Source organism: Vipera berus (assembly GCF_964194415.1).
Source record: "Vipera berus genome assembly, chromosome: 5".
Classification (NCBI taxonomy): Eukaryota; Metazoa; Chordata; class Lepidosauria; order Squamata; family Viperidae; genus Vipera; species Vipera berus.
Window position 1 is genome coordinate 101,900,692 of NC_138207.1, and position 16,930 is coordinate 101,917,621.

Here is a 16,930-nt window from a genome sequence, read left to right on the forward strand (position 1 = left end):
TTATTCTATTTTCTTCTACCCTGTTAAACTTCCACTGGATTCATCCCCATCCCACTATATGCCCCTATCTATCTATCTATCTATCTATCTATCTATCTATCTATCTATCTATCTATCTAGTATCTATCTATCTATCTATCTATCTATCTATCTATCTATCTATCTATCTATCTATCTAGTATCTATCTATCTATCTATCTATCTATCTATCTATCTATCTAGTATCTATCTATCTATCTATCTATCTATCTATTATCTATCTATTATCTATCTATCTATCTATCTATCTATCTATCTATCTATCTATCTATTATCTATCTATCTATCTATCTATCTATCTATCTATCTATCATCTATCTATTAATCTATCTATCTATCTATTATCTATCTATCTATCTATCTATCTATCTATCTATCTATTATCTATCTATCCAATTATATATGTATCATCTATCATCTATCTATCCATTTTTCTCTGTATCATCTCTCTCTTTCATCTATCTATCTATCCATCTATCTATAATCTATCTATCCACTTATATATCTGTATCATCTCTCTTATCTATCTCTCCTATCTATCTATCTATCTATCTATCTATCTATCTATCTATCTATCTATCTATCTATCTATCCATTTTTATCTTTGTATCAACTCTCTCTTCTATCTATCTATCTATTTATCTATCCATATCCATCTATCTAATATATCTATCCATTTATATATCTTTATCATCTCTCTCATCTATCTATCCATCTATATCTATATATCTATATCATCACTCTCATCTATCTATCCATCTCTATCACCTATCTATCTATCTATCTATCTATCTATCTATCTATCTATCTATCTATCTATCTATCTATCTATTCTCTTTCTGTCTGTCTCCCTGTCTTTTTCTTTCTTTCCTCCTTTCTCTGTTTGTACTTATCTGATTCAGGACTGATTTTGGTTAAAGTACAGAAATACAAATCACGTGTGTTCACTATAATTGTGGTCCTGGTGAAGGAGTAACTGCCTTCCTTCTCGTGGCCTTCACGTCTAAGAACAGCTCTGAGGAACTGCCATTGTAAAGTCCAGACCCCATTTAAAGATCATAGAGCCCATATATATTTGTCACTGATACTCTGAGGAGTCGCCTCCGTGCTTCGGGTGTCATTCCTGATTATTGTGCCTGGACTTGAACTGTCTACTCAAAGCATTCTGCTAAACATTATATTACAGGACTTGACAGGGTTGAGACACAAACACGCATCAATTAAACATTCCCCGTTCATTCCACATACATGTATGATGAGTTTAGGATTCTGCTTGTCCTTTTAAAAAACAGAAACAAAAAAAATCCCCTCTCGGGTGTAAGAAAAATGTGATTTATTAAGGAAGACTTATTCCACTGTAATGTTTTGCCAGCATTGGTAGCTAACCTGCTCTTGCAGGCAAATGGTACATATTTAAATATTAATTGCAGGCCAAGAGAAGGACATTTATTTATAGATCAGTGGTCTGGTGCTTCATTAAGTAGTCCAGGTTTATGTTTCATCAAATAGATTTTTTTTAAAAAAAGGATACCATTATTACTCATCAGAATACTCAACTTGGGCACACACATGCATACCCTCCAAAATTTGGATTCGGTTTGTTTGGAGGGTCATCATCTGCTGATCTCATGGAAAAGTTCTCACTATCTTGAACTGACTCTGGAATAAGTTAGAATTCTTCCAAAGCTATTTCTGTTATCTCAGTCCATCTGTTTAATCTGCTTTCTTCAGCCTTGTCAAGTTGTTTTCTTCTAGTCTCACTCCACAAACACGAAACAGTTAAGTGTAGACAGTACTCTCAAGTAAGCAATTGTCTTCATTTAGTCCTGGACCAACTGAATAGTTTCTCCTAGCCATAGAGCTCTTTGTAGTTAGAATAGGATAGAAAATAGAATAGAATAGAATAGAATAGAATAGAATAGAATAGAATAGAATAGAATAGAATAGAATAGAATAGAATAGAATAGAATAGAATAGAATAGAATAGAATAGAATAGAATGTAGAATAGAATAGAATAGAATAGAATAGAAAAAAGAATAGAATAGAATAGAAAAAAGAATAGAATAGAATAGAATAGAATAGAATAGAATAGAATAGAATAGAATAGAATAGAATAGAATAGAATAGAATAGAATAGAATAGAATAAAAAAAGAATAGAATAGAATAAAAAAGAATAGAATAGAATAGAATAGAATAGAATAGAATAGAATAGAATAGAATAGAATAGAATAAAAAAGAATAGAATAGAATAAAAAAGAATAGAATAGAATAGAATAGAATAGAATAGAATAGAATAGAATAGAATAGAATAGAAAAAAGAATAGAATAGAATAGAATAGAATAGAATAGAATAGAATAGAATAGAATAGAATAGAATAGAATAGAATAGAATAGAATAGAATAGAATAGAATAGAATAGAATAGCAGGAGAAGGAGAACCTATACCATTTCAGACAAATGGCTGTCCAGTCTCTTCTTAAAAATCTCCAGTGATGGAGCACCCACAATTTCTGGAGGCAACTTCTGTTTCACTGGTTAATTGTCCTCACTGTTAGGAAGTTTCTCCTTAATTCCAGGTTGCTTCTCTCCTTGATGAGTTTCCCATCTGTTGCTTCTTGTCCTGCCTTCAGGAGCTTTGGAGAATAGCTTGACTGCTCTCTTCTTGGTGGCAGCCACTCAAATACTGGAATCCTGCTCTTATGTCCCTCCTAATCCTTCTTTTCTCTAGACTAGCCAAACCCGATTCCTGCAGCCGTTCTTCCTATGTTTTAGTCTCCAGGCTTTTGATCATCTTAGTTGCTCTTCTCTGAACTTTTTCCTAGGTCTCAACGTCTTTTTTGTAGTATGGTGACCAAAACTGGCTGCAGTATCCCAGGTGTGGCCTCGCTGGGGTTTTAGAAAGCGGTACTAATACTTTGGGTGACCTTGATTCTATGCCTCTGTTTATACGGGATTGTGTATAAAGATTGTGCACACGGCTGTCTCATAAGCAATTGTCCACTAGGACTCCAAGGTCCCTAATTGTTCTGATGTTCATTTTCATAGAAATGTCCTTCACATTTATATTCTGGGCTACATTTTTATTCCCTTCTTCTGTAGGACAAATCTACTTCCTTCTCCGCCTTGCAGTCCATCTATAAATGTTTCTCAATCCAGAAAAATAAAAATTGTCTACACCTTCCCTTCTTCACCATTCATTGTGGGTTGATTATAACACTGACTGACAATATTTCAATATTGTTACCTTCTGGCCTAAAATTAGTTCTTAACTTTTCACTTTATGTTTTTCACTTTCAAATGAGCTTGTCTTACTTTATTTTTCATTAACAATATGCATATCTGCAAAGCTTAAAGAGTGCTTCAGGCTCCCTCCCCCAGTTTTGACACTAAATTTCATCTCTCTCCACTCTGCATTTTTATGATATTCTTATTATATATACATTAAATGGAAATGAGGACAAAATGCATTTCTGTCTCGATCTATTATAAAATACTGTTTTCGTGATCCAGTTTTTAAATAGCTTTTTCTTCACTGTTAAGTCAAGTCTCCATTTTTGAACAGTGTCTTGATGCTCCTCAGGAGTATAATCATAATATCATATTAGTCTTAACGCATTTCATATTCTAACCTGATTTATATAATCAATGGCTTTGATCAGTCAATAAAGCAAAAATAACTTTCTGGGTTCCTTCTAACGTTTTGCTCTTTCAATTGTCTGAACTTATGTCCTTCTGGCCTGGAATTAGTTCTTAAGCAAAACATTGCTTGTGAAGTAATTTATAGTTCAATAATTTGCACCTTTTATGGTATCTTCCATAGGAATATTCCATCCTCTTTTCCAATTTTTAGATCGCACAATGTTGCTCAATAATTGTTGATATAGAGCGGTTGGATTTTTTAATTCCCTCCTATTTAAATGGTATTTCACCTATCCCTGCTATTTTCCTATCGGGTTGGTCTGTCTGTCTGTCTGTCTTTATCTGTCTGTCTGTCTTTCTATCTGTCCGTCTGCCTATCTATCTATCTATCTATCTATCTATCTATCTATCTATCTATCTATCTATCTATCTATCTATCTATCATCTATCTATCTCTGTCTAGCTAGCTATCTGTCTGCCTATCTACTTATCTATCTATCTATCTATCTATCTATCTATCTATCTATCTATCTATCTATCTATCTATCTATCTATCTATCTATCTATCTATCTTTATCTGTCTAGCTAGCTATCTGTCTGCCTATCTATCTATCTATCTATCTATCTATCTATCTATCTATCTATCTATCTATCTATCTATCTATCTGTCTATCTTTGTCTATCTGCCTATCTGCCTCTCGATCTATCCGTCTGTCTGTCTATATCTATTTATCTGTCTATCTTTGTCTGTCTGTCTGTCTATCTTTATGTCTGTCTGTCTTTCTATCTGTCCGTCTGTCTGCCTGCCTGCCTGCCTGCCTACCTACCAACCTATCTTTATCTGTCTAGCTATCTATCTGTCTGCCTACCTACCTATCTATCTATCTCTCTGTCTGTCTGTCTTATCTTTATCTATCTGCCTATCTGCCTATCGATCTATCTGTCTGTCTATATCTATCTATCTCTCTATCTTTGTCTGTCTGTCTGTCTGTCTGTCTGTCTGTCTGTCTGTCTGTCTGTCTGTCTATCTATCTATCTATCTAATTTGAATACATGCCCATTTTACCGGGTGACTTCAACAGGTCTATTATCTCTGGTGCCTCATTTTCTCTTAGTAAAATTTCTGTCATTCTGTAAAGCCATCATAAAGGATTTCAGGACAGTCTTTCCATCTTACTTCATCCTTACTTCCCTCTTGTAGCTTACATCCATGATTACCTGAGTAGCCTATGTTAACTGTAGTTTTTCTTATGTCTACGGAGATTCTCCATCATCCAGTTCATGGTTGTCCTGGAGGTGCTTTTTCACAAGGCAACTAGACTTTGCTTTGAAGACTTTTCACTTCTCATCCAAGAAGCTTCTTCAGCTCTGACTGGATGATCCTGCCCTTCCCCACCATCCAGCCAGAGCTGAAGAAGCTTCTTGGATGAGAAGCAAAACGTCTTCAAAGAGAAAAATAAAATCCAGTTGCCTCATGGAAAAGCACCTTTGAGGTTTTCTTAGGATTTCTCTGATCTCCCTTAAAGAAAATCCTCGTTTTCTTCATGATCTTTTATCTGTTTGACATTCTTGATGACTGGAGCCTTTGCATTTTCCAGGTTGGCCCTTGAAATCTGAATTCATTCCTTGTATTTGCCCTTTTTGTTGGATCTGAAGCCTTTGACTTTCATTGGGCATCACTGCAGCTTCTTCTTTTCTCTCTCTCTCTCTCTCTCTCTCTCTCTCTCTCTCTCTCTCTCTCTCTCTCTCTCTCTCTCTCTCTCTCTATATATATATATATATATATATATATATATATATATATATATATATATATATATATATATATATATATATATATATACATACATACATACATACATACATACATACATACATATGTAGATCTTTGGTCATTCGGGTTTTTCCCCACGTAGAATTGAAGGTATAAGAGCAACGTTTTGATGAAATCTCATCCATCATCCTCAGGCTGGTGGCTTCAGCTTCGTTCTTCTGGGAGAAGTGAGAAGAACGAAGCTGAAGCCACCAGCCTGAGGATGACGGATGAGATTTCATCGAAACGTTGCTCTTATACCTTCAATTCTACGTGGGGAAAAACCCAAATGACCAAAGATCTACATACAAACACCCGTGAAAACCTCAGAGAACAAATATATATATATATATATATATATATATATATATATATATATATATATATATATATATATATATATATATATATATATATATATATATATATATATATATATATATATATATATATATATATATATGTATATATATATATATGTATATATATATATATACATACACATACACATACACATACATACATACATACATACATACATACATACATACATATATATATATATATATATATATATATATATATATATACACACACACACTCAACATATATATATATCTTGAGTATTTTGAACACTTTCTCGGCCCAAATACGGGCCAATTAGCCCAGGTTCAAATCTCAGAAGGGTGTGGCTGACTGATGAGAACAAATAAGTTTGAAATAGCTATATTAGTCTCCCTTTAATTCTTTGTTAGCAATCCAAAAAATTACATATATATATACATATACATATACATATACATACATACATACATACATACATACATACATACATACATACATACATATATATATATATATATATATATATATATATATATATATATATATATATTGACTGTTAGGTCCTTGAGGTCAAATCTTGTTGGCACATGTGACTCTGCTCGCAATTTTCTACATTTAACCCACATATTTGACACCAATAATTCACAGTCCATTCCGTCGTCTGCACCGGCAACTTTGCAGGCCTGACTGGGTTGCACTCCTTGATCTTCTGTTTCCCGTTATGTTATCCATTTGATTCCAAGGTTGCACATCTGGTGATCACACTGGTGTCCATGTGGCTCGAAGCAGGTGTTAGCAATAAACAAGAAATCCTCTTTACAAAACTCTCTTGACTTTTACCCAATTCAAACCATCTATGCGTCGGGTTTTTCATTTTTCTAATATTTACCCTGCAATCATCCATTACGGCCCTTTTTGCTTAACTTTTTTTTTCTTTGCAATTTGCAGTGGCACTTCTCAATGCCCTCCCCAATGTATCTGCATTCAATAAATCCGATAATCATTAATTTTAATCAGTAGGATCCTTATTTAACAATATTCTTTTTGGGCATATGGCTGCAGCATTCCTCTGTATGATCTCATGCCTTGAATATATAATTCAGCCAGAGTCAGTTGGTTGAGTTGGGCAGCCATAGAAATTGAATAAACAAACAAACAGGAGAGCGATGGTTATCCTTTCCAGATCACTCAAGTTCAGTTATTCCTAAACCTCCCACTTCAGATGTTCGTGATTCACGCTTCCCACATTTAATCAGAGTTGAGCTGGAAGGTCTTCTACTCCAACCCCCCTGTTCAAGCAGGAGACTCTATGCCATTCCAGACAGGTGGCTGTCCGGTCTCTTCTCAAAAACCTCCGGTGATGGAGCACCCACAACTTCTGGAGGGCAAAAGCTGTTCCACAGGTTAATTGTCTTCACTGTTAGGAAGTTTCTCCTTAGTAACTAGGTTGCTTCTCTCCCTGATTAGTTTCCATCGACTGCCCTGAGGGTCACCTGAATCAGAGTGTGAAGGAGAAGGAGAAGCTTCTTGGGATTGCTGAAAGGACATCATATCCCTCATCCTCCTCTGTTGAAGGAGGACTCTTCAAGTTAATGTATATCTATATCATCTCTCTCATCTCTCTCTCTCTCTCTCTCTCTCTCTCTCTCTCTCATCTATCTTTATATGTCTGTATAATCTCTCCATTATCTATCTATCTATCTATCTATCTATCTATCTATCTATCTATCTATCTATCTATCTATCTATCTATCTACTATCTATCTATCTATCTACAAACTATCTATCTATCTATCTATCTTGATATGTCTGTATAATCTCTGTTATCTATCTATCATCTATCTTTATATGTCTGTATAATCTCTCTATTATCTATCTATCTATCTATCTATCTATCTATCTATCTATCTATCTATCTATCTATCTATCTATCTATCTATCTATCTATCTATCTATCTATCTATATCTGTTTGTCTATCCTTCTATTCCCCACCGTTTAGTCAGAAGCTTCTTGGCTGAGTTGTGAAACATTTCAAGAGGAAAAAAAAACCCAAGAAATTCCAGTTGCCTTTTTGGAAAAGCACCTTTTAGTCTCTCCCCAGAGTGAGCGTAGGCCTAGAGCCAAAACCACAGCCTTACTCTTACGATACACAGAACGTAGAAAAGACGGGTGCTTACCGCACTCATGAGGGAATCCAGGACACTAACCGCAAAGGCAGTCCCGCACGCGAAAGGCTGGGTGAGATACAATTCGGTATCCGGGTCATCATCGTCATCTTGATCCAGGAACTGGACATTGGAATCATTGACTGGAAAGAAAACGACAACCTATCCAGATCCTGATCGGATATCTGATATCTTTTACCCGCCGTAACGTGAAGAAGAAACACAGCGCCTGGGCAGAAAGTTCCGCGTCTTGAATGTTTGCATGTTGCTGAGGACAAAATTAAAATCTACGCGGAATCCGCCTTTGGGGGAAAGAAGAACATTTGTTTGTCTTTACGAAAGGTGCAGATGTCAAGAGTAGGAACTCCTCAGTGGCCTGAATCAGTGTTATTTGGAATGTGTCCTGGAAATCCTTCACAGTTCATTTACTGACCATTCAAAGTCACCACGGCACTGGAAAAAAGCGACTTAAGAACATTTTTCACACTTAATGACCGTTGCAGCATCCCCAGGGTCATGTGATCAAAATTCGGAACGCTTGGCAACCGACTCGCATTTTTCCAGGGTCACGTGATGCCCTTCTGAGCTGCAAAGTCCATGGGGAAGCAAGATCCACTTAACAACCCCATTACTAACTTAAGAACGGCAGTCATTCGCTGAGCCACTGTGGCCAGAAAAGGGTCACAAAATGGGGCAAAATTCACTTAACAAATGTCTCACTTAGCAACAGGAACGTTGGGGTTCGACTGTGGTCGTAATCCGAGGACTACCGGTCTCTAACCAGCTTGCCAGGAGACGAGACCAGTTCCAGTTTTACCTTGTGTGTAGCGGAAAGCCAACATGATGCTCCCTTGGCTTGAATGCAAGCATTTTATTTCCTGATTAGGAACATAAAGCTTCCTCAAAAATTACTAGTGGCTATGTTTCATTGCAAATCTAAACAGCACACTAAAAAGCAGAGACATCACCCTGCCAACAAAAGTGCGTACTGTATAGTCAAGGCTATGGTCTTCCCAGTTGCAATGTATGGCTGCGAAAGATGGACCATAAGAAAGGCTGAGCACCAAAGAATTGAAGCCTTTGAACTCTGGTGCTGGAGAAGACTCCTGCGAGTCCCTTGGACTGCAAGGCGATCCAACCGGTCAGTCCTAGAGGAGATCAACCCTGACTGCTCTTTAGAAGGCCAGATCCTGAAGCTAAAACTCAAATACTTTGGCCACCTAATGAGGAGGAAGGACTCACTGGAGAAAAGCCTAATGCTGGGAAAGGTTGAGGGCAAGAGAAGAAGGGGACGACGGAGAATGAGGTGGCTGGATGGAGTCACTGAAGCAGGAGGCATGAGCTTAAATGGACTCCAGAAGATGGTAGAGGACAGGAAGGCCTGGAGGAACATTGTCCATGGGGTCACGATGGGTCGGACACGACTTTGCAACTAACAACAAATGTTTCATAGTTTTCGTTTAAGTATTAATTTAACTTAATTTTTAATTTATTTTGAAACTTTATTATGTACTAGAAAAGGAAGACATTTGACTTCAAGAATGTAACTGCACAAAAACTTTTCTGTCAAGTTGTAAAGGAAGCCGAAACACAAATCTCAAGAAGTGCCTTTATTTCATATTCTATTGGGAGCCCTGAAGAATTAGCAGAACAGGCAAGGCTGGTGGAAAATTTTATGTAAAGATAATTTGGGGCAAGATCTCTCAAAACACAAGGCTAAGCTTTAGCATCAGTTGTTTTGCTTCCATGTTCTCCTAAGATTTATTCAAATGACTTCTGCTTAATAGGGAGAAAAATGAGTTCATACATTCAGAGCTTCATCACAGAACTTAATAATCAAGAATCACACTTGGATAAAAGGAAAAAAATGCTTAGAAGAACAGTGGGTGTTTTTTTAGTATATTCAACATGGAAGCTCTGAATGAAAACTTCTTCTCGGTCAGCCCTTCAATGTTTTAAGGGGAAAAAAAGTAATTTATTTCTGTTTTTCTTCTGCAAATGTTTGTCTTTCTTTCATCTGCCTGAGAACTGTTAAATGCATCTGTCAAATTGGGAGGAAGGGGGGGAGGAGGAGGAGGAGGAGGAAGGAGAAGGAGGAGGAGGAGGAGAAGGAGAAGGAGAAGAAGAAGAAGGAGGAGGAGGAGGAGGAGGAGGAGGAGGAGGAGGAGGAGGAGGAGGAGAAGAAGGAGGAGGAGGAGGAGGAGGAGAAGGAGGAGGAGGAGGAGGAAGAGGAAGAGGAGGAGAAGGAGAAGAAGAAGAAGAAGAAGAAGAAGAAGAAGAAGAAGAAGAAGAAGAAGAAGAAGAAGAAGAAGAAGAAGAAGAAGAAGAAGAAGAAGAAGAAGAAGAAGAAGAAGAAGAAGAAGAAGAAGAAGAAATAATTAGCCTGCAGATGATACATAAAGAGCCAGCAGGTCAAATGACTGTGATCAAAGTTCTACCAATGCTGTGTGTATGTCAAGAAAAAGAAAAAAAAATCATTAAGAAAAGGCAGAACAAGAACAAGATTCCATTTCATCTGGAATCATAAATAAAGCACATTCAAAGTAGCACTGAGAAGGCAACTCTCTGATACAGCCAGATAAAGAAAGAAGAAAGCCGAGAGTGGAACAACAGCAGAGCAACAAGCGGTTTACATCAAAGAGGAAAGATGCTTCTTACCCAGTTCAGTTATCATTAGACCTGAATGCCACTGGTTTGGTTTTTTTTCCCCCTGACCGATTGAAACCCTAGGCAGAGGTTTGCCAAGTTCAGCTGGTAAGTGTTGAGGAGGGGGGGGCGGGAAATGGGGTTGGTGGGAAGGAGAAGGCACAGGAAGAGAATCAAAGAAGGGAGTAAGACAAATAAAGCTGAAAAACTAAAAAAAGGGAAGACAATAAATGGACGAAAGGACCACAAGTCAAGCTTGGCTTTATGATCAGAAACACAGCAGGGAATTCGCGCAGGAAGGATGAGGATGAGTGAAGTTGTAGCCTTCTTAATGCTCCAGCTGAAATTAACGGTTTATTTGAGACCTCCTCGGCTTCCAACATCCAGGGAGGAAGACAAGCGAGTATCGGAGTATCATAAGCCCTCGAAGCGAGTCTGACTCTCATCGTCCCTCAAGCTGAATCAGACTCTGAGCAGACTATCCAGAGGGTCCTGCTCTAATACACAGTATGCAGCCCCCAACTTATGTCCACAAGCAGCATCTTCATGCCCATGGCTGAGCAAGCTGATTGTTAAGGCAGCTGTATCTAATTTTAACAAGGGACGCGGTGGCTCAGTGGGTTAGGACGCTGAGCTTGTCGATCAGAAGGTCGGCAGTTTGGCGGGTCGAATCCTGAGTGCCGCGTAGCAGAGTGAGCGCCTGTTACTCGTCCCAGCTTCTGCCCACCTAGCAGTTCGAAAGCACGTAAAAATGCAAGTAGAAAAATAGGGACCACTCCGGTGGGAAGGTAACAGCGTTCCGTGCGCTTTTGGCGTCTAGTCATGCCGGCCACATGACCACGGAGACGTCCTCGGACAAGCGCTGGCTCTTCGGCTTTGAAACGGAGATGAGCACCGGCCCCTAGAGTCGGAAACGACTAGCACGCATGTGCGGGGGAACCTTTACCTTTACCTATCTAATTTTATGATCTATTTGCCATGGTTCTTAAGCAAGTCACTGCAGATGTGAAAGGAATCATGGTCATTAAGCAAACCCAGCTTCCCACATTGACTCGGCTAGTCAGACGCCAGCTAAGGAAAGGGCTGCAAATTGTGATCACGTGACCCCAGGATGCTGCAGCCATTGTAAGTACATGCTGGTTGCCAAGTGCTCGACTTCTGATTCCCCGATGACCATGGGGATATCGCAATGGTCCTAAGTGAGAGGACGGATCACAAACCACTTTTTTTTCCAGCGCCGTTGTAATTTAGAACAGGGGTAAATGAAGTTGTAAGTCAAAGACTGCCTCTGTTGCTGTAGTTGTTTTGGTTTGCGGTGGGAATTTTTGCCCTAGAGGCTCAGTCCTACGATGGTGTAGATGTCATGGCCCCATCGGATCCCGTTTTGGAGGAGAAGGAGGAGTTGGAACTATCCCAGACCCCTCTGGCATTGGGGGAAGTGGTCAACTGGAAGGAGGGGGCTTCCTGCCTTCACAAATGCAGGGGAGGATTGGCTGTAAACCCTGCTTCTTTGTTTTCAGATCGTGTTTCTGCCCTGCAGACTCTGAACCTTGTTTGTGGACTGTGGAACTGGCCTTGAGGACTTTGAACCTTGTTTACAGGCTACAAACTTCCTCCTTGCCTTGTGAATTGGCTCTGGCGACTATGGGATCTAGTTTGTGGGACCCGGCTGCACTGACAGTGGGGTGGCTGCCTTTGGGAAAGTTTGGGGTGAAGCTTTACCGGTCATTGTAGGGCCATCTGTCACAGGATAGCAGTGTCATGAAAAACTTTATGGGTCCCTGCAACTGCCTACATGACCATAGATTATTACCAAGTAAAAGAAGTAAAATTAAGATAGTTCTTTAAAAAAAGAACTTGCTTAATCATTGTGTGTGTGTGTGTGTGTGTGTGTGTGTGTGCACCTCTGTATGTATGCATGTGTATTATTATTATCAATCCACTGCAGGAAGAAGGTTTCTGCATGAAGGCTATAGACTATCTAGTGGGAGATAGACTCTTTTGACTTCCAGGAGAGCGTATGACTGGCCCAACTCTTCCATGCCTCAAGGGACACTAGAATTTGATCTCCTTGTTCTTAGTCCATCTCTTTAAAGATTACATACCCCAGTTGTGTTGTTGCGCTGAGAGAGAACAACTGGTCCAGGGTCATCCAGTTGGTTTCCATGCTTCAAGAGCACCCGAAGGGTATTCCCGCTACTAGTCCAGCATCTTAGCAACTACATCACAGGTGTCACACATGACGTATTGCAATATATCGCAATGTTTTTTGCCTTTGTGGAGATGGGGTGGGCGTGGCCTCCACGTGATACAACTGGTCTGTGGCCCAGCAATTTGACGGCCCTGAACTACCTCATTGGCTCTGTGTGTGTGTGTGTGTGTGTGTGTGTGTGTGTGTCGGTGAGCTTGTTTTACATGGATGTCTGTATGCGCACTCATACTGTACAAGTTTCAGAAGAAAACCCTACATCTTTACTTAAATGCAGCACTCCTTAGGCTGGGAAAAATGAAAAGGAAAAACAGGTAGAAAGATTCCAAAGGAGCTTACCTAACTCAGTAATAATAGGGATGTCGATTCCCGTTGTAATGGAGGGCTGGCGGAGAAGGCCGTGCATTGGACTCTTGTCAGGTGATGACCTGTCCATTCCAGGTGGCGAAAACCCTGTAGGGACAAGAGTAACAAGAAGCTGAGATGCTACACTAGGACTCGTAACTCTAATTACAACAAGATTAGACTAGGAAGAAGCCATACTGCAATGGTCCTTACTGGGCCTGTGGATGAGAAGAAATAAGAAGAAGGTCAAGAAGATTTGCGCGAACAGCGGGTGAGCAGGTGCACCTGTGCTCCATTTGCGTGAGCAGCGGGTGAGCAGGTGCACCTGTGCTTCATTTGCGTGAGCAGCGGGTGAGCAGGTGCACCTGTGCCCCATTTGCGCGAACAGCGGGTGAGCAGGTGCACCTGTGCTCCATTTGCGTGAGCAGCGGGTGAGCAGGTGCACCTGTGCTTCATTTGCGCGAACAGCGGGTGAGCAGGTGCACCTGTGCTCCATTTGCATGAGCAGCGGGTGAGCAGGTGCACCTGTGCTCCATTTGCGCGAGCAGTGGGTGAACAGGTGCACCTGTGCTCCATTTCCATGAGCAGCGGGTGAGCAGGTGCACCTGTGCTCCATTTGCACGAACAGCGGGTGAGCAGGTGCACCTGTGCTCCATTTCCATGAGCAGCGGGTGAGCAGGTGCACCTGTGCTCCATTTGCGTGAGCAGCGGGTGAGCAGGTGCACCTGTGCTCCATTTGCGTGAGCAGCGGGTGAGCAGGTGCACCTGTGCTCCATTTGCACGAGCAGCGGGTGAGCAGGTGCACCTGTGCTCCATTTGCGTGAGCAGCGGGTGAGCAGGTGCACCTGTGCTCCATTTGCGCGAACAGCGGGTGAGCAGGTGCACCTGTGCTCCATTTGCATGAGCAGCGGGTGAGCAGGTGCACCTGTGCTCCATTTGCGCGAACAGCGGGTGAGCAGGTGCACCTGTGCTCCATTTGCGCGAACAGCGGGTGAGCAGGTGCACCAGTGCTCCATTTGCGCGAACAGCGGGTGAGCAGGTGCACCTGTGCTCCATTTGCACGAGCAGCGGGTGAGCAGGTGCACCTGTGCTCCATTTGCGCGAACAGCGGGTGAGCAGGTGCACCTGTGCTCCATTTGCGTGAGCAGCGGGTGAGCAGGTGCACCTGTGCTCCATTTGCGTGAGCAGCGGGTGAGCAGGTGCACCTGTGCTCCATTTGCGTGAGCAGCGGGTGAGCAGGTGCACCTGTGCTCCATTTGCGTGAGCAGCGGGTGAGCAGGTGCACCTGTGCTCCATTTGCGCGAACAGCGGGTGAGCAGGTGCACCTGTGCTCCATTTGCACGAGCAGCGGGTGAGCAGGTGCACCTGTGCTCCATTTGCGCAAACAGCGGGTGAGCAGGTGCACCTGTGCTCCATTTGCGCGAACAGCGGGTGAGCAGGTGCACCTGTGCTCCATTTGCACGAGCAGCGGGTGAGCAGGTGCACCTGTGCTCCATTTGCATGAGCAGCGGGTGAGCAGGTGCACCTGTGCTCCATTTGCGTGAGCAGAGGGTGAGCAGGTGCACCTGTGCTCCATTTGCACGAGCAGTGGGTGAGCAGGTGCACCTGTGCTCCATTTGCGTGAGCAGCGGGTGAGCAGGTGCACCTGTGCTCCATTTGCGCGAGCAGCGGGTGAGCGTTCCCGCCGCTGACACAAATGGAGTTGGGCAAGTGCACGAACTTGCCGCCACTTGTGTGGAACCGTCTTTTCTCTCCCCCTCCCCCAACCTGGATCGCAAAGCCTTTGGGAAGTTTGGGGAACTCTGATTTAAGTGAGAGCCCGTCTCCCACTCAAATTCTCTCACACGTATAAAAAATGCTCAAGGAAGGATTGTATTTGAGAAGTTGTATCTCAGCTAATCTCCTGAAACGAAAAAACTGGTAAACAACACGTAAAAACATTGCAAACCTAAAACACAGACGTTGCTCAAAGGATGTTACTGTATGCTAACAAACGTGTGTTCTTTGTATCAGGTGGTAGCAGTGCACTGAAAAGATATCAACTCTTATTTATATAGACTACCGTGTTTCCCCAGAAATAAGACCCAACTGGAAAATGAGGCCTAGCATGATTTTTCAGGATGCTTGTAATATAAGCCCTACTCCAAAAATAAGCCCCAGCTAAGTTCGTCAGCCAGATGGATGCATTTAATACCATATTTCCCCAAAAATAAGAGCCAATGCATCTTTTTGGAGCAAAAATTAATATAAAACCCAGTCTTGGTTTGGGGGAAACATGGTATGTTCAATCAGGAAGCCAATCCAAACAAGAGGAAAACATTGACGGAAGAGATCTTTAAAAAGGTGTTGTGCCTCAACTTCCACATCGGAAGGAATTGTGGTTTCCCCCCCCCCCCAGGATGCTTCTTCTACGTCTAAGGATAATCTACAATTTTGGATTAACCAAGTCTGACCTTGCTTAGCTGTGCAAGATAAGCCAAGATCGGTCGAGTGCTGCCACCTAGGGTTAAACTAGCTCCCCACCTAGCTAGTTGCTCTCTGTGCAGTTTAAACAGAAATAGTAATTAGTAAGGAGTTTGCGTCACACAAAGTTAGTTGATTGGGAAGTTAATTTAATCCTGTTTTGGGCTAAATCAAGGGAACACCAAAAAGGATGCCCGTTGGCCTAATTATCCTATAGGTGTATTTGACTAGGTCAAGTGACATTGTATTCTACAAGGAATTCTACAAGGTTACTAGAAGAATGTCACTATGGAGGTGTCATGATACAAAAGAGACTTTACACAAATACAGGAGTGGGGTCCTTGGTTTTCTTACAGATGTTTCATTACCAAACTAGCTAACACCATCAGTATTAGAAGGGAGTGGGGTTTTCAAGGAGGAGGAGGAGGAGGAGGAGGAGGAGGAGGAGGAGGAGGAGGAGGAGGAGGAGGAGGAAAAAAAAGACTATGGGGACCTTGGTACTCTCTGAGCTTGGTGGTTTTGTTACAGATGTTTCATTACCAAACTAGCTAACATCATCAGTGCTACAAGGGAGTGGGGTTTGCAAGGAGGAGGAGGAGGAGGAGGAGGAGGAGGAGGAGGAGGAGGAGGAGGAGGAGGAGGAGGAGGAGGAGGAGGAGAAGAAAAAAAAGAGTATGGGGTCATTGGTACTCTCTGAGCTTGGTGGTTTTGTTACAGATGTTTCATTAACTAGCTAACATTATCAGTGCTAGAAGGGAGTGGGGTTTGCAAGGAGGAGGAGGAGGAGGAGGAGGAGGAGGTGGAGGAGAAAAAAAAAGAGTATGGGGTCATTGGTACTCTCTGAGCTTGGTGGTTTTGTTACAGATGTTTCATTAACTAGCTAACATTATCAGTGCTAGAAGGGAGTGGGGTTTGCAAGGAGGAGGAGGAGGAGGAGGGAGTGGAGTCTTCCGTGTTCTTTGAGCTTGGTGTTTTCCTTACAAACGTTTCATTATCAAACGAGGTGACACCATCCGTGTTCAACCCTGAGTTCCAAACAGGGCTTTTTTTTTCTCATACAACACTCAGAACGGAGTACCGGCACCTTTTTTTGGGATGGAACCTTGTAGGGTAGGCAAGGTGGGTTGTATGACACGTGTGTGTGTTCCGGCACCTTTTTCTTTTACAAAAAAAGCACTGGATGGATGGATAGATAGATAGATAGATAGATAGATAGATAGATAGATAGATAGATAGATAGATAGATAGATAGATAGATAGATA

The 16,930-nt window shown here is 41.5% G+C and overlaps 1 protein-coding gene across 3 annotated transcripts in view; it reads right to left on the minus strand.

Annotated features, from left to right (window-relative positions):
• LOC308669163 (calcium-activated potassium channel subunit alpha-1) overlaps positions 1-16,930 on the minus strand; it is a 463,457-nt gene that overhangs the window by 18,411 nt on the left and 428,116 nt on the right. For all 3 annotated transcript variants that reach the window (XM_081329724.1, XM_081329723.1, XM_081329725.1), the window contains exons 23-24: positions 13,199-13,312; positions 8,017-8,147 (exon numbers count right to left, since the gene is read on the minus strand). In XM_081329724.1, the coding sequence (XP_081185850.1) occupies positions 8,017-8,147; positions 13,199-13,312 (245 nt within the window). The remainder of the gene's footprint in view (positions 1-8,016; positions 8,148-13,198; positions 13,313-16,930) is intronic.